The 18,187-nt window shown below is 46.5% G+C and overlaps 2 protein-coding genes across 2 annotated transcripts; both read right to left on the reverse strand.

Moving 5' to 3' along the window:
- Positions 1-865: 865 nt before the first annotated feature.
- Positions 866-10,411, reverse strand: F2 (coagulation factor II, thrombin). Its single transcript, XM_066187986.1, has 14 exons — positions 10,312-10,411; positions 9,250-9,413; positions 8,258-8,282; positions 7,983-8,033; positions 7,399-7,504; positions 7,187-7,317; positions 5,519-5,815; positions 5,047-5,160; positions 4,651-4,774; positions 4,008-4,175; positions 3,504-3,677; positions 3,213-3,391; positions 1,900-1,970; positions 866-1,158 (listed from the first exon to the last, which is right to left on the reverse strand). Exons 1-14 carry the CDS (start codon positions 10,388-10,390, stop codon positions 1,015-1,017), a joined length of 1,827 nt encoding a protein of 608 aa, XP_066044083.1. The 5' UTR covers positions 10,391-10,411; the 3' UTR covers positions 866-1,014.
- Positions 10,412-15,951: 5,540 nt separating this feature from the next.
- Positions 15,952-18,052, reverse strand: ZNF408 (zinc finger protein 408). The gene is given in 9 exon segments (XM_066186973.1): positions 15,952-16,038; positions 16,040-16,194; positions 16,197-16,539; positions 16,541-16,716; positions 16,719-16,840; positions 16,842-17,395; positions 17,397-17,465; positions 17,468-17,638; positions 17,966-18,052. Coding segments are annotated over 9 exon segments (1,764 nt in total).
- Positions 18,053-18,187: the final 135 nt, after the last annotated feature.

Raw genomic sequence — 18,187 nt, forward strand, 5'->3', positions numbered from 1 at the left:
AATAACTTGTTTTTAGAACACCTAATTTCACTGTTGCCTGTTTCTGTGACTTTATGGCACTATGAGGGAGAAGTTTAGAAATGTGGTGCCATAGGGAACAAGGAGAATTTTCTAGTCTCATGATTGTTTTTGTAGAAAATTGGGCTGAACAAATTGGGTGGTCAAGAATTTGTGTTTACTGCTCTACTTCTGGGTCCTCAGTTGTCCACAAATTCCTGCTAAAGAGGAGTTTATGAAAGACTGAATCTTGCTTTTGAAGAGATCCCTAAACAGCCTTTATAACGCAAGCAACCATGTATAGTCCAGGATGCTTCCATTGCAGGCTTTGACAATGATTGCATGAATTGCTTCCTTCAGAATCTTGCTATGCAGGTGGAAAATACACAATGAGGACCCAGCACCACTTGATGTGTAGGAACTTACTGGAAGTGCTGCTTAATGTATTCAAGCCGCTATTCCTTTGTAGGATGGATTGCACACAGTGCAATTTATTGCCTGCTGTTGTAGCTGAGAGCAATGTTTGTCTGATAGAAACAGCTTCTAATTGCTCTACTTTTGGATTTGGTGTTTTGTGTAATGCCAGAGGTACTGTAGGGTGGTTACCTCCGGTACATACGTGGATCAAAAACTAGAACAGAAAATTGTCTTGAAGGGAGGAAAGGGATAGTGCATGAGGGCATTAATCTTGCTTGCTGTGACTGACAAGGCCATTATGTGAGGTCCAAAACTTGTTGATTATAGCTGATGGAGGGGAATTTGTTTAAAGCACAACAGGTAATTAGCAGTGTAGCTAGTGCTGTGGTACTCCTGCCTACTGTTGTGACTTAGATCCAACTGCAACTAAGCATGAATAAAAGGAAGAAGATGGGTTTCAGAGCTTTTATTTTCAAGGGATAAGACTTTCCTTTGTCAAGTTGTAAGGATATAACTTGTTTTACTTCAGAATCTTCTATGCCTATGTTTTGAAGTGGAGCATTGTAACAAAACTGGGATCAAGCAAGGTAAATGCTTCATCTATCGTGCATGATTTTCGATGGCTTTTCGTATCCACTTTTTCAGGCGGAATACATGGGTGTAAAATCCATATTTGCCATCTCGGTCACAGCCTTCTCCCCATGAAACTACTCCCACTTGATACCAACGGTTGTCATCTGGGTTCTGAAGTAAAGAAAAAATTGGATTGGCACAAGGAGCAAGAGACTTTGATAGAATCAGAGAATCGTTAAGGTTGGAAAAAACTTCCAAGATCAAGTCCAGCCTTTGACCAAACACCACAATGTTAATTAAACCACAGCACTGAGTGCGCTCTTTTAGTGAAAAAATTCCTCCTGATGTCCAACTTGAACCTCCCTTGGCACAACTTGAGGCCATTTTTTCTTGTCCTTTGCTTGACAGGAGGAAGAGGCCGAGTGCCACCTAGCTACAACCTCCTTTTGGGAGGTCTCCCCTGAGTTTCCTTTTCTCCACGCTAAACAAGCCCAGGTGCCTCAACCACACCTCATAAGACTTGTGCTGTGTATTGTTTAGCAGCTTGGTTGCATCCTCAGATCTAAACCTTGGATGTGCCCCAGCCTGTTTTAATGATGGATGCTACTTTGGGATTCAGACTGGCGTCTCCAGCAGAGTTTATTGGAGTCACTTTGTCTCTGCTCTTAAATCTCTAATTAAGGATTGGCCATCACTCATGGGTCCTGCAGGTCCTAATACTTTGAGAGCTCAGTATAGAAATGGGGCTGGATGACTGCAGGATTCATCTCCATTGCTCACCTTGGGCATGAGCTGGGTTTGCTTCCGCCACTCAGCAGCGGCTCAACTCTGCTGCTGTTTTTAGACTATGAAGTTCAGCGTAGAACAGACCTATCTCCGTATGTCTTGTGAGCTTGAACTTATTGAACATACCTTCATTACAAAAGGTCCCCCGCTGTCCCCTTCACAGGCATCTCCTCTCTTTAATGCATCAGGACTGTAACCTACAGGCAAGAAAAATGGACATTTGACTGTAGGGGGAGTGGCTCTTGTTGGCCATGTTTTCTTTAAAGTTTTGGGATAAATGGCATAAACGTTTTGGGACCCATGAGATTGTTTGCTGATTCTGTCAACTCTTGGACTTTTGTTTTTCATATATGTAAAAACTCTAACACTGCATCTGTCTTTGCAGCATTCCTGAGTCCACCCTCTGTGCTCTCATTCCTGTATTTTCATCAGAATTGCTGTTAGTGTCAGTTGCACTGACCCTATACAACAGCTGTAGCTTGAGCTACTGTGCTTTTCTTGTCTTAGAAACTTATTTGTAATAATCTGGGTTCCCTGTTCTTCTGTTTACTATAGAAAGACATTGTTGTCCCTACTTTCACCTTCCTGTCACTGTAAGTTCTGCTTTTCCTCTCCCCAGCTGTCTTTGTAAAGTCTCAATATGAAAAGGAAGAGGATTTCATTCCTAGATAGTATCTCTGCATTTTCCCATCACCCATGTCTCCATTTTTTTCTGTGTGTCTGCATCTAAGCTATTTCAAAGAATGTTGTCTACAAAAAGAATCCATAAGAGCTCTCTATTTTCACCACACTCGTGTTATTGGCTTCCATCCTAACTCAAGCAATCACATGCACTTAGAAGCAAGCAGCGCAAATTAAGTCAAAAATCACAAGCCTTGCTTGTAGGAGGTGATAGTCTGCACAAATGAAGAATACAGCAGAAACTATTAAACTGGTACATAAATGCATAGTCTCTTGAAGTTAAATTCTGTGTCCCCTTCTCACTCAAAAAGGTTATGATGCTAGAAGAGATTTAGGAAGGTGGGAGCCTTCAAAATCTGTGGCCATAAGTAGGAATGGGCTCCAAAAGATTGAGACGAGCTAGTAGATAGGATAATGGATGTGCAGCCTTTAATTTAGGAAGTCACTGAACTGCTCTATGTACTGGTGAAAAGATAATGTTATTTGTGCTTAGTTGTCCCACAGCTGCTGCTGCTAGCTACTACCATTAGACTAGTGCCTGACCACAGTTTGGTGTTGGAAACTTTATTTCTAGCTTTAAGTTCTCCAGCCTTCATGGTTTCTGAGAGCTGAGAAAGTTCTTATCATAGGGAAGTTATTCTTTGTGGAGAGCATCTGTAAATTTATCAGATAGTAACCTTGTTGCATAAGTCACACCAAGAGCTCAGAGCCCTTGACTTCTGTGGCAAGTTGTGCCTGTGGACTCCAGTGTTACTTACCTGCACAGAACATGTTGTCAGTGACTTTAACTTTGGTGGATGCCTTGCAGGTACTTTGATCTACAATGGGCAGATTGACCTGTTGCAGAACTGTGGGCAGGTTGGAGGGGTTAGTGGCCCATGTTTCTTTCAAGTTTCCCCAACCAGTGACCCTCCCTTTGTAACCTGCCAGCATCAGCCTGTGGAAGGAAGCACAAGTGTAATTAAATGCATTGTAACAGCTTTCTCCTGCCTGGCACTCTTACTGCAAATAGCCTTGAGAAGTCATCTTTTTCTCTCTCTCCTCCTCACCTCTGCACGACCTCTTTGGTAGGCAGGCAGACAGGATGGATGTAGTCACTGAAGCTGATGGGTCTCTTTAAGTGCATGAGTGCAATGTCTCGGTCCATGTTCTCTTTCCAGTTGTACTTGGGATGGATGATGATTTTATCCAACAGAGCAATCTTCTCTTTATTCTTTTCATATCTGAAATAGTTATGAAGGAAAGAACTCGCTGTACAGTAGCAGCTGAGAGTCTTCTGGAGTTTATGATACTGTCAGCTTTGTACCCTCTGAGACAATGCTGTCTTTACATAGGAGCACCCTTTTAGATTTCCCAGGCTTCCTTGCTCCTTTTCACTTTAACCTTCAGGATCAACAAGAGCAGCAAATGACAGCCCCATTAGATTCTGTTATTGACAGGCATGTAACATTAGTTATAATACTTCCTTGGATACTGAATGACAGCCCAGCTCCAAAGTATCTCGTCACTTCAAGAGGAAGCCTAGTTCCTTCTCACTTCATTCAGACTCTTACTTTGCTCTTACGTGCTTGCCAATCCGCACCAATATGTCACTTGTACTTAAGTTCTTGTCCCAGGGTGGATAAAAAAGACAATGAGCAGCAGTCAGGACCCAGCTGTCACTGATGAGGCTGGCACCACACAGCAGCTCCTGAGGAGACTTTTTGTAGAGCATCACCTGCCTGAGAGATGAGGAGGAAGGAAGCCCTTAGCAGGACTAAATGGGTCCTGGTGTCATGCCAAAGTGCAGAAGTGGCAGTGAGCAGGAAACAGCATTGCACTATACTGACAAAACTGCGTAAGTAACAGTAGCAAAAGTCTTCCCTGGACATGTATATCCTGTGGAGTAGGCCATACACCCCATTTCTTTCACCTGGACAAGTCTCTCATCCTTTTTGTTCCAGCAAAGCTGGAAAGGGGAAGACATGAAGATGTAATACACCAACACACTTGCTTTCTCTGGTGGTTGCATACTTGATTCAAGAGGCGGAGTTTCTTTCCAGTTATTTTAGTACTGCTCTGTCAACACCTTGGAGAAACTTTGATTAGAATCTGTAATTTGTGCATGCTGCCTAAGATAGGCAAGCCCTTTTATTTCTACCTGCTTGAGCTGAAGAGAAAGAAGACACAATTCCCAAATGCAAAGACAATACTTACCAGGGGGAGCTGCCAACTTCCGCGTCATCCCCACCAACAATTCTTCCTGTGTAGGAATCCAACAGCTCCCTCTCACTTTGATCTGTTACCTTTTTCTTCTCAAATAAAGGACGGGTGCCACAATCTGAAAAAACAAGCAATCTGGTTTTGCTACTCTACCTCATTTGCAGTGGAGTACCGTTGTCTGCAGTCAGCATGTGAAACTGGAAGGTCTTAGAAAGTGCTTACTAGCTCCATGATTGGAACTGGATATTGGCTTCTGAGAGGTCTTCAAGGAATTTAAGTATCTTCCCCTGCTTTTAACAGCTTTTGGTTAGCTGATGTTTCTGAGGAGCAGTGAATAGGAAGAAGCTACAATCCTTCTGCAGACATGCTGTATCTAGAGTTTTTGCTCACCTGCTTCACCAGAACCAAAAGTTTTTTCATCAAAGAAGGTTTTGAACTCCTTTGGAATAGTAGAACGTCCTGACAGTCCTTCAGACTCTTGGGTCTCATCCTCTAGCGAGCTGTCTGAGAGATGGAAAGACAAACATGGTAAAAGGCTTAAGTGTAGTTGCCATAATTATCAGCAATGTAAATGTTCTTTTCCCGACACAGTGGGTCTGATGAAGGAATGATGTTTTAAAACGTGTGTTCTTTAATGTTCCTTGTCCACCAGTGTGAGTTTTCAGGGAGAACACCTGAGAGAGGTAACAGAGCTATGCACTTAAGGCAGCATAGTACATGTGATATATGGACTAACAGGACTCCCATGTGCATGGTGCACGTACATCCTTGTCAATGCCTCCCAGCCAAGCACTTCATTCTACTCCTGTTATTTGCCACTGCCTCAAATGTGTGCCTACCCAAACCTATGCAGACTTCTCACCGCAGTAGTGCAGATCACAGTAGTCAAAGTAGGGTGGTTCATCTGTGACACACCAGACACCCTCCTCGTCTCTGTCTGGATTCCGACAGTAATTCTCTTTCAGCTCCACTTCTGGGTCAATGTGCTTTCCATGGAGCGCCTCTTTGGCTTTCTCAGAGTTCCATGGCAGACACTTAGCTCCAGACACAGTGACTGAGAGAGTCCCTGTGTAAAGCATGCCTTTCTCTGGTTCACAAGGTTCCATTGGTGCAGGTTCTACAGCCCGTGGAGTAAATGGAACTGTTGTTCTATCTTCACCTGGAAAGACAGAGAGCTGTGATTTAAGCCATAGCTGTGCACTGAGAAGTGCTGTTAACAAGTAGCACCAGAGCCCCTCTACTAAAGCCTAGAGTTCCATGGGGACTCCCATTATGTTTGGGAGCTCCCACTGTGTTTCCATGCATGTGGTGGCCCTCTAAAACATTGCAGTGCCAGAGGTGGTCCAGCAGTATGTGAAGTGAAGCTGGCACTATTCATCACACTTCTCTTTGTCACATAGATAGGAGGAAGAGTATTCTGTTCCCTTCTGGGACATCTTTGAGAACCAGCTCAAGGGATGAGTTGGTGTCTCAGGCATCATAATTCTGTTGTGTTAGGTTCTCCCATACCTTATTTTAAAATGCTTGACTGTGTCATATTTGGGGAAGCCTTTTACTGTGGTATTCTACTAAAATGGCAAATTAAACTTTTGCCAATATTTCTAAATCTAATGATAAGTGGAAAATTTCCCTGCAAGACTTCTCACACTTTTTCTTGCAAGTGCCCTAATGACTGCAAGTTTTAAGCAGCATTTCCTGAAGGACTGGGTATCCAATCTGTTCTTGCTTGGCCTCAAGGTACCTTCTCCTTGTGCACAGGGGAACTCCCCATGTGAAGAGAGACCCCATTTGACTATTCACTCTGGTGCACAACAGCCACTGGGCAAGTAGCATTCACCTATTCACCTTAATAAGTGGGGCTGCTTTTAAAATCTCAAAATACCCTATGTCAAAATGGTTGCTAACCTCTAACTTTTGCTTATGAGTTGTTGATTCTAGTCTCTGTTTTTGAAAGAGAAATTTCTGCTGTGTGAGAAGGTTCTCTCCTTTACCAGTTCTTCTGAGACAGAGGCCAAGCCCTAGGGGGAGATAGCTCTACTGGGGAGAAACGGGAATGTGTAAGTGTAGGGGGATAGTCCTCCATGTCCAGTACAATGATGAGAGAAGAGCATCTTCTCTTTACTTGAGATTGTGAGTATTAAACTGCACATCTCTGCGGGAGAGAATGTTAAGGCAGGCAGTCAAGCACAGACTGTAGTTGTTTTGTCCTAAAGGCAGGAATTCAGACCAAAAAACATTATGACTCATGGCTGTCACAAATTAGAGACAACTGGGCCAGGATTTTGGGGTGACTGACTAGAAAATACTGTAGTACATTCCACGGGACTGCTGACACCGATTTTAATTTACGTCTAGATTAGCATCATTTAGAGAAAACAGCTCTTTATGTATTGGCAACTCATTGACTTCTTCCTCAGCTCCTTTACCCTTTAAGATGCAGCTTCTCTACTCCTACTGACCTCTGTTCATGTAAGCATTCCCCCTCCTTAACCCTCTCCTTGACTGCTTTAGTATCAGTCTCAGTGCATACCACACACGGGGATGGGGCACGCCTCCCGTTCCACTGTTGGGTCTCGGGTATAGCACCATGGGCCTTCTGAGTTGTTGTCTGGGTTCCTGCAGTGGTTCTCAATGAGGTTGGGATAAATGGTGGCATTAAATCTATGGGAGACAAAGCTGGTTAGGCTAGGAAGGAAGGACACCCTGGAGAATTCTTAAGGAGTATGCAGGAGATGAACTTACTTAGGAATATGTGGATATTTGCTTGTCCACACTTGACATTCAATCCCAGACTTGGTGTGACTAATTATTCCCCGATAGTTCTGGCCCAGCCCAAGAGCACAGTTACCTGTCAAAATCCCAACACAGTGTAAGGCAGAGTCAGTGGAACTGGATGTTGCATTTTGCAAGGTCAACTTTGCCTTTTGCTGGGTGCATGAGCCTGCATGAGCAGAGGCATCCTCTTCCCATGAGAAGAGCACACAGCCTAAGCTTTCTCAGCCCTATCAGAGGGAGCTATTCCTGAAGGCTCTGTGCTTTGCTTTGGCTCAGAGCCTTTCTGAGAGGCTGCTCACCCCTGACTGTCACAAGGATAAAGATATTTACCCCATGTTATTTCAGTGCACAAGTGAGATTATTTGCTGAAATGGTTAGTGGGGAAATAGAGTAAGGAATCATTTCAAATTCCTCCCCTGGTATTTTTCTTTATAATTAGAAGGTTTCTCCAACATCCAACAGTTTGATTTTTTTCTGTACAATCTCTGCAGGAAGCAAGTTCCTGGCACTCACTGTATCTTAGGAGATTGAGGTCAGCATGAAGTTCATACCTTCTAGACAAGCATCCAGAACTGTCCTGGACATTCCCAGGCCCTGACATACTAGCAAAATAAGAAGAAAGAGACACATTATAGGAAAGTGATGCCTTGAGAGGCATCATCATCAATCCAAATAAGCATCATCATCTGAACCAGTTTATCATCTAGAGACGAAATACAAGAGCTTAGCCCTGGAAAGTGAGCTCTTAAAAGAGGGAGCCATCTCTCCAGGATGAGACAGTGCATGCTAAGGGATAAGAGTACCTGCAGGACTCAAAACAACCTACCTTGGTATTTTGACCAAAATATGTCCTGTAAAAAAGAAAAAAAAAAAAATATATTTAGGGACACAAAACATCAAGCCTTTCTTGGCTACTGCAATTCAAACCAGTAAGCAAACACCCCATCAGAAAAAAAGGAAAGACTAACTTAGCTCTGTTTATACCAATTACTATGGAGTCAAAGCAAAAAATCGGATACAAAACCACATTCCCACACATCAGACTCAAGAATCAAGACAGTACTGTTGTTTCTAAAGAGACCAAAGATGTTTACAACCTTCATCAACCTGCAGAGCAAACCGAGCTTTCTGTAGAGCAGCAGCTACAGTGCAGAAGTCCAAGCAGCTGAACCTGGAATTTCTAAGGCCACAGATCACATATAGGTATTGCTCAGCTCTTTGGATCTACATCTCTACCATGCAGCCTGAGGCTGATTGCTTTTGAAGTACTCCACAGAAGTAGTGTCTTGCTGGCTTAGGCTCCTAACTGTTCATCTGTTGTATTTTTTGGGTATGGAATTCTGCAGGGCCACCAGCCTTGGGGTTAGGAGCAAATCCCAACAGGATGCAGCACAAATTTGGCAGAGTGGGTGAGTCTGGAAACTGGGAAAAGGGGACAGGACGTGCAAAAACTTAAGCTCAAAGGAGTCTGAGGCACCTGCACTCAGTGTTTGGCCGCTGTGCCAGTGCTTCTCTGAGTGGGACAGCAGCTCACATGTGTGAGGTACCACACTGAGCTAATGGAAGATGCTGTTCAGGACCAATGGCACCTTATCACTTCATGCATAGAGAGGGAGAGAAAAGAACCTGAGCTTTCAGATGCATTCCCTGCAGTGTGTCAAGAAGGGAAGCTCCCTAGGGAAGCCTTGGGGCGTGAACACATCAGCTTCATCTTTGGTTCACAGATTTGAGTATTACAACCCTGGCCCCTGGCTGTGTGTGCAGCCTGCTGGTGTCTCCTACAGGGGCTGGCTTGGGGGAATGTTTTCTGGTACGTACCGTCTGATCGATGGATTCAAGGGCTTCAAAAGCCTCCTCATAACTGCATAGCTCCTCCAGGCACTCTCGCTCCAGGTTTCCCTTAAGCATCTCTTCTAGAAATCCCTTGTTGGCACGTCGGTGGCGCTTGAGCAGTGACAATGCCTGCCCCTTTTCCAGGAAAACTATCAGGTCAGAACACTGCCAGTCAAAGGGCTGCTCACAGCCAGAGGGCACCTTGGTATCCCCTTGCAGTTTCCAAGAACCACATGCAGCTGATGTGGTGATCCCACAGCCCAGCCTCCCCCAGCACACAGAGGAGAAGCCCTGTCAGGGCTACACTTCATGATCAGAGCAGGCTCTCTGGAATTTGTCCTGTCACAGCTCCCACCACTTAGGGAACAGAAGTGACAGGAACACTGCTTCCTCAGCAAAACTGCTCTGCTCATTTGCAGTTAAATAGAAGCTTGTTTGCTTTGAGCTTGCTGCTGTCCCTGTCTCCTGCCACTGTATTTCTGTCTTGCCAGCCTCAGACCACTGTGATAAGCACAGCTTGGTTCCATTTCATGTTCACAGCCCCTTATTTGAGACCTGGAGACAGGTCTTCCCCCACACAGTAGTGGGTCTAAGAGGACTTAACCTCATGTTAAGAAAAGACAGTTACAGGCTCTAATAAAAGGAGCAGTGAGCAGGAAGGTAGCGTATTTTATATGACATAAAGTTTCGATAAGGGACAGCTGGGGAGGCAATGGAGAATTGAAGTCACCTAGGCCAGCTCAGGAACTCAATCTCCAAAAGCCCCATAGCTGTGTTATACTTGATCCTGGACTGAGCCACAATCCCCTTCCCTGCCATTTCCCAGGTGACCCATAAAATCCACTCAATTGCTACCACCAGCTGACAGATGCAGCTGCATCCTCCTATGTTCACTCCATTCTCAGCACCTTTTTGCTCCCAACTTCAAGCTTTTAGCCTGTCCTCCTGACTTGAGGAAGAAAACTTGCCATCTGTGATACCCCTGGAGAGGACTAACCTTGTCTCTTCCTCCTGTCATCTACTGGTATTTCTGCCCTTGAGTCTTACCTCCAGCATGGCTCAAGGTGAGGTGCAGGAGGCTGGAGAAGAGCAGGCCCCTCAGTATGGTGACTTTGGTGTGCGCCATGCTGTACAGCCCTGGCTGCAGGGGAACTGCAAAGGAAGCAGAATAAGCAGAGTCACAGCCCTGCTGGGTTAATATTGAACCAGAATGAAGAAACAGGACTCCAGGTCGTGGTGTGTCAGGGACAGTGGGACTCTTTTCCCTCCTCTCTTGGCATCTCTCCCTCCCGTCAGAGCATCTTCGTTTCCTTACTTAACTTTCTATTTCATATCTAGGAACGTGGCATGAGTAGCAGGAGGACAAGTTTGTCCCAGGGCACAGGGAGAACTCGGGCTGGAGAGAGGTACCTCTGCCCTCTCACAGCCATCCCAGCCAGAGAGCTTGCTCCTTTTCCCTGGCTTTACTCCTGTGCAGGCCTTGGCACCATCACTGCCTTCCCACCATGCTGCTTCAGGTCTCTGCCACTGACTCTTCTCAGAAGCTGTACTCTAGCAGCCTTGAACACAGGAAGACTTTGAGACCTCCTTAGCCATTCCCAGTCCTTCTCTTTTTAGCTCCAAGCCCCCCTGATTCTCCCTAGTGCTCAGGGAGAATCTTTCTTTCCTGCAGTTATCAGAAAGCTCAGCCTCAGCTGTTTTGGCACCACAACACACACTTTCAGTGTTCCCCCTTCTCCCTTGACCATGACAAGGAGCAGAAAGGGTGCCTTTAGCAGTCCTTTGGGAATTTAATCTTCCTCCCAGTTAGGTCAGCAGTTCTATTGGCAATGCATTCTTCCTAATGCCTTATAATTCCCAGCTGAGTGGAGGAGGATGAAGCGGCATGAAGGCTAGGCTCCCCCTTCCCCCCACAGTGGAACCTACTAAAGTCCATCCAAAAAGAAACAGAAACTCTGACAAGCAGGGAGCTAGCACACCCCAAACAAGCCAGGAAAACAAGGGCTTCCAGGAACAGGGAGACAGGAATGGTCTGGATGTCATGACATCAGTTATTAAGTCAAGAACTGGACTAGCAGAGCTGGGAAGGCTCTGATGATTGCTACAGCAAGCAGACCATTGGCAAGAGTGGAAAAACAGCAGAAAGCAGGGCAGTGTGGGGGTAGTCTCAGGAATTGCCACATGGAGCAAAAGTGCTTCCTGCCAGCAGGGAGCATATTTAGTGCTGTGCCTCTGTGCATGCAGCTAATACATCTGTAATGTTTATCTCTATAGAAGGAGTGCAAATATTAGCATTAGGGTGGCTGAGGAATGACTCTGGACACTGGTACAAAGAGCAGTTGCAGAGGCTTCCTTCCTCACATGAGAGTATCTTCTGTTCTCATCTACACACGTCTCTACTCCCTGCTCCAGATTTTGGAGAGAGACTTTTAGGAATGGCTGGGATTCCCTGGGTGGAAGTGACCTGGGTGGAGAATGCGTGCATGGGATTAGACACAACCCTAGAAATACCCATGTTACTAAGCAGGGGAAGCAGCATTTAGGCAGAGAGTCCCACAGAGCCACCTCCACTCCTCACTGGAGGAGGAGGCACGAGCAACTCTCCATATCCTCAATCATTCTTTTTTTAATTTCTGTATCTCTGTCTCTTCTTTATAATAACCAGGCAGCCTTTACACTGCAGCTTAAGTCAATTTTGTTATGCACAGATTTTTACCCTCTTCTTGTCTTTCTTTAAAAGGAAAGGTCTTACCACCTTCCATGGGATCATGCAGTATATAAGGCTAACTTCAAGCAATTCTACAATACAGCAGTAAAGCTGTTATAAGTTAAGCTTGGTTATCAGACAAGTATAAATAACTTTTAATACTTAGCTATGCCATCTTCCTTTAACATTACTTCTGTTCTGGTTCCTACATTCATTTTGTTGCTTAAGCATTTGTTTGAAAAACCCTTACTGAAACTGATGATGATTCTGTCACTATGTCTTGCTGCTTCTTTTCCAGCTGCTGTTCTTGTTTCCTCCTTGATACAAGACAAACCCACCTGTCAGGGCAACTACGTTGTTAACTGTAACTGCTGAAACCTTGCATCTCTAGATTACTCAAGGCTACATCCATCACTTAGATTTCTTCTGTTTCTTTACTTTGGGTTTGCTTTGTAATTGGACATTCTCACTACATCCTGGGACACTTTCCAGCCCTTTCTGATGTCTCACAACATTGTCAGTAATTAAAGATGCTGACTCTTCACATTGTGGCCTTTTCTCATCCCATAATGGGCTTCTAGGGCTCCTCCCCGTCTTTCCCCTTCCTGTGGTTAGCCTCTGCAGCAGCTCAGCATGCATCAGATATCACCTCTCCAGGGGTGACTCCCACCCCTCCAACATTTAACTCTTCCATTCATGTAAGCATATTTTCATAATTTCATTTTCTTTCTGCCTTCACTCACCCATGAATGATGGATGATTTTTTCTTTCTTAGGACAAGAGATTTAAGATACCTTTACCATCTGGAGTTATGGCTAGTAACACAGTTGGGAGTTTTGATCTTTCCTTCTACGTGTTGATTCTTCTTTTTAAGTAAAGAAAGCCTTTGGCAGGTTTGGTATTTTTGTTTGTTTGTTTGTTTTTCCTGTGTAACTACTTTTTCAACTTCCAGGGAGCAGAATATAGGGGGTTTGGCTTTGGCCCATTGGACCTTTTTATGCTCTGTGATGGTTACAGTTTGCTGGTTCAATAGTTGAGGCATTTATCAGTCTGTTCCTAAAGTGAGTTATACAGTTTGATCAAAGCAACACCTTGGATACAATCAGGAAGATGAAACCCTTATTCCTTCCCATGGGGATTCCCCTGGCCCTGAGGGCCAGGGAGCTGCCAGGTAGGGGAGAACTTCAGGACCCAGAGAATTGTCTCCTTCCCTTGCAGCCTGCTCCTTTTCATTCGAACACCTTGGTCAGGTTTGAGCCAGTTGACAAGTTGGCGAGGGGCTGAACCCTGACCATGGTGTGAAGTTTTAATGTAACACTTGTGTGCATGCCTGACATCTGGCGTGGCCCTGCCAGCATGAAGGACCCAAACCGTCCAAAACACCTTGACACTTGTCACCCAGGGGTGTTCCAGCAGCACCCCAAGGCTTTGGTGAAGCCCTGCCAGCAGGGTGGACCTCACCACCCAGGAGAGCTGTGTGCTTGCTGCCTGAACCTGTAATGGCAATGGGTGTGCATGATCTCCAGCCAGCTGGGTAATCCGTGTGTCTGCTGTCCCAAGTAACCTTCACTGGCATTGAAAGGCAGCACACTGTGTAACTCCTCCCTATGCCAGCATGTGGCACCAAGCAGGCACACATCCTTTTCCTTGCTATCCCTTTTCCCTTCTCACCAGGATCCTGACAACTGCACCAAATGTAATGCACTGATGTGAGGCCTTGTTATGGATCCCAACAAAAAAACACGCAGAGCCCACAATGTAGGCATTAAAATACCATTTTTTTGGACATAATACAAGAAAGGGCATAGCATTAGATAATCCCACACCCCTTCAGATGCTGCAAACACCAAGCTATAGAGCACTGCACAGCTATCTAGTCAGGCCACAGTACCCTCTGCAGATCCCATCCATGTTGAGGTTCACCAGCACCATGCTCTTCAGGGCTTTTATAGGAATTTCCTAGGAGTAAACAACTTTATGCATCATTTTGCTGTCAAGCAAAAGGTTGTTCACATGAGGACATGCTGTTTCTAAGACAAAGACACGGTGGTGGCATCACCACCATGGGAGTCACCGCTGGGTTCCTCAGAATTTGCCAGCTAAGTTTACCTTGCAGCCAAGTGATACGTGCAGCACGGCACAGACGTGCTCTCACCTACTCAGATCAACTGTTAGGTGAACAATGTTTCTGTGTGCAGACCTCCTAATTCATAACTGTTCCTTCTATTTCTCTCCTGTCACCTTAGAATAAAGAAGCAGGTCAGCTATTTAGGCAACAGGTGTCTGGGTTCTCCCTGCCCCTTCCCCCCACTGCTCCCCCTTCTCTCCCAGTTCTGCTGTGACAGAGGGCACATGCTTCAAACACAGCACATGAGCCCAGCTCCAGTGAGAACATTCCGCAGCTGTGTCAATATTTGAGTTTGGATAGGCACCAAAGACAGAACAGTAGGAAGCATTGCAGCTTCAAATACAGGCCCCCTCACATGCCTGTGTTCCAAGCACTCAGGGAAGACTTAGCTCATGTGCCCCTATAGAGAAAATGATTAAAAATTAGGACACCAAACAGTTTATCAACTGAACTCACCTTCCATCTTCACATCAAAGTGTCATGCATCTCACTGTAGCACCTTGTAGGTTGTAAAGTTCATGAAAAAAGAATTAATGTGGAAACTGCAAAGAGCAGCTTTTAAGAGTGTCATGTAACTGCATTCATAGCACCCCAAAAGGGAACTGTGCTACTTATGATTCCTTGGTGCCTCTATGTATTTCTCTTGTGCAGTGGGCATAAGAAACCCAGAGAATTTAAAGGCACTAAGCAAAACTAAACAAAAAAATTTGGGGAATTGCAGATGTTTGAGAAGCATAAGACAGAGAGCAAGAATAGCTAAATCTGAGGATTCAGCAAATGAAAGTGGTGCTCCTATGTGAAAAGAGAGTGCAGAGCAGGCAAGTCTAAAAGACCTGTTAGGTGTGGTATGGTCAGCCCTTCCTAGGAGGTCAAGTTGACATAGCTGTGCACTTCCTTCCTGCAACAGGACTAATTTACATCAGCCTACCTCAGTTGGCAAACAGGCACTGAAGAAGATAGAGCAGAGGGGACATTGGGATGTAGTTGTGGCTGTGCTGTCTTTTAATGTTTTGGTGCAGGAGTAGGAAAGAAGGGGAAGAGAGGAAGCAAGAATGTGTGAAGAGAAACAAGGGGAAAAATTATTGAACCCAACTTGAACATGGAGAGGAAATAGGAAATCTTCTGAGCAGGGATGAACTAGTCAACCTTTATGTGGAGACGTGAGGAGCCTTTCAGCTGGGGACACTGAAAATTGCAGAGAGAGACACAGAACTATCCTTTTCTTGTCCTCAGACAGACTGTCCGGTCACCGTAAGTGAAGGAAACTGACAGCAAGCAAACCAGGTGACAGCAGAGAGGGAACACTCAGCCCTAGCTCCAAGGCAGGATTTTGCTTCTGCTAATTGTGAAAATTGCTCTTCATATTACAAGGTACCTTGTAAACACTTGGGAAGCTGCTTACCAGTCATGTCTGGCACCAGCATGAGCTTCAAATGATCAGAAGTGTTGCTTAGCTACAAGAGTAAAAGCCCAGGAAAGCGCTTGAATAGCAACAAGTAATTAAAAAAACTTGAAAGGAAGGCACTGTTCAAAGTCACTGCTTTGAGACTTTTCCTGCCTTCCCCACAGTGCACTGTCACTGACTGTCAATGTAACACAGGCAGAACAGAAGCGCTGCTCATTAACGCTGTGTCTTCTCTAGGAAGTTATTCCCATCAACAGCTAGCACCTCCTCTGTGCCAGGCCCAGCATGTGGCATGTGTAGGCTCAGTTTCAATGAGCAGCTACTGCAAAGACCCACGTTTATACAGGCAGTTACCTCCAAGACTGCTAATTCTGCCTGGGGCTGAGCCACAGGGCCTTGTTGCTAACAGAGAGATGAGAGGGCTAGGTTTTATTTCATTTTTTAACCTCATTTTAACAAGTACATAAGAAGATCAGCCAAGGCATGTTGGGACAGCCAGGTATCAGTCTTGACCTCTACTTCTGCCACGGCTCCTGAAGCCCATCCCCTCCTGGATGATGACCATGTCACTGAGTGAGGCTTCATCCTGCATCATAATGCATTTGTCCTCATGCTCAGAGAGGATGATTTTGATTATATCCTTTGCTGATGGACACATGGCCTTTGTCCCGTGTGCCCCAGGATCTGGGATCTGCCCTGAGACTGCTAAGTAGCAATGCAGTGACTGCTGGCTGTGATCAGCAGCGCAGCCTTACTTACTGGCCTCAGCACCTACACCATGAGCAGGGTGGGCTCTGCCACAAGTCCCCCCTGCTGGCCTTTCCTCTGTGGCTTCTTTCTTGCTGCCTGAGGTACGTCCAGAGCAAGTGAGGCCACTGTAGTGGCGAGTTCCTCAGAATCCTTTCCCACCTTGTGGGTGAGCAGGTGGGGAACAAGGCTCTGGGGAAGGGTGTAGCCCATGCCACAGAGCTCGCATTTGCAGGGCTTGCCAGCTGGGTGGAATTTCTGATGGCACCACAGCTTAGTGCCCAGGGTGCCACGACTTGCTGCACTGCTTGCAGGTGAAAGTGCACTCCCCCGTGTGCAGGTGCATGTGGTTGCACAAGGAGCTGGGGTTGGCCAGGTGACACTCACATAGGGCACACTGGCACCCCTTGGGACCGGCTGGGCCAGTCCCAGAGGCCAAATGGATCTCCCTGAGCATGTGGAGGAGAGAGAGAGACAGCGTGCAAAGGCCTTGCCACACTGCTGGCAGGACAAGGGGTGCTGGCCACTGTGTGGGCCCTGGTGCTCCTGCAAGTCTCACTTGGGGTAGCAAACCTTGTTACACTGGGTGGAATGGCCACACAGCCCCGTGGGCCAATGCACGGGCCTTGAAGCTCCCCTCTGAACTATAGCCCTTGCCACACTCTGTGTGCAGGCGGGGCTTGTGGCCAGAGTGGACAAAGTGGTGCTTCTTGGGGTGGCAGAGCCACAGGGAAGCTTTGTCATACTCCCTGGAGCACCACCTGCGCTTGATCATCCCCTTTTGGGACAGAGATTTTAGAGGGGAGCCTGGGCTGCCAGAATAATCTTCCACCAGCTCTGTATACTCCTCCTGCTACTCCAGTGAGCCCTTCCCCCCATGCCCTGGGAATGTCAGTCTGAAGCTTTTGGAAGCTTTGCTCTCCTTATCACAAATCTCTACAGTCTCTCCTTCTGTAGGACTGGGCTTCTGGGGTTCCTGCCAAGTTGTCCTGCCAGCAGAGTTCTGCAAGCACTTCTGGAGTGGGCTGGCGAGAGCATGCACTTTGCATGGCTTGCCAACCAAGGGAGCACTGAATCAAACCCTACTTGAGGGAGACAACAGATCCAGGTCTCCAGGACTTGCTGCCAGCTGTCCCATTTCCACATTTCTCTGCTGCAGATCTGGGATCCACACCCTTATCCAATTCTTCTTTGCACCTGCCACTGGTCTTAACATGGTTGTGATGGGCTCGACATGCTGATTCTCAGTCCCCAGCACCCTGGCTTGCCATGGCTCATGTTCGGAAGCTTCTTGCAGCCTGTGGAAATATTTGGTGGACAGCCTGCAAACAGGGTCTTTGAGGACGGTGGTTTCATCAGCTACTACCTTGGGAGACCTCGGGATCCCCTGCACAAACACAAAGGCAGATGGATGAATTAACGCTGGCTGTTATGTGACATGATTGCTGCTGGATAAGAGGAAGATGAACACTGGAGATGGATACTCTGCTCTGCAGTAATCCTGGGACTTTGCCATGAGAACCATTACTTTTATGATCTTTTTCCCTTTCAAACTGGGGAAGAGGGACGAATCTCTGATTTCTCACCACAGACAGTATCCGTGCAGCATTCCTATTGTTTCACGAGCAGTATTTCTAGGACGTATCGTCACGACTGGCATAAAACTGGGCAACACGCTCTTTCCTCGTTCCTACAAGCGACGCAAGGTCCGCACCGCCGTCCCGCAGGGGCTGCAGGGCGCACACATGCCGGGAACAGCCGAAGGCACAAACCCGACGCGCGGGAAGCCCGGGCCGCTCATCCCACCCACTCTGGGACTCGGCACACACCTACGAGGGGCTCCGCGCCTCCGCGGCCGCCCCCTCGGCCTCGGGCGCTCCGTGCCGGCGGAACGCTGCGAGGGAGCGGCGGACGCGCCCGGACGGCGGCCGACAGC

Source organism: Chamaea fasciata, unplaced genomic scaffold (assembly GCF_029207755.1).
Source record: "Chamaea fasciata isolate MVZ Bird 193981 ecotype frontalis unplaced genomic scaffold, bChaFas1.0.hap1 SCAF_7, whole genome shotgun sequence".
NCBI classification, from domain to species: Eukaryota; Metazoa; Chordata; class Aves; order Passeriformes; family Sylviidae; genus Chamaea; species Chamaea fasciata.

What these genes read in the sequence shown, in the direction of transcription:
- F2 (XM_066187986.1), bottom strand. Translation starts at nt 10,390, where the DNA reads ATGGCGCACACCAAAGTCACCATACTGAGGGGCCTGCTCTTCTCCAGC. An exon ending in TCTGGATGCTTGTCTAGAAG is followed by an intron (nt 7,505 to 7,982) that starts GTATGAACTTCA and finishes GGATTTTGACAG; the next exon opens with GTAACTGTGCTCTTGGGCTG. An exon ending in CTGTGATCTGCACTACTGCG is followed by an intron (nt 5,161 to 5,518) that starts GTGAGAAGTCTG and finishes TCCATCTCTCAG; the next exon opens with ACAGCTCGCTAGAGGATGAG.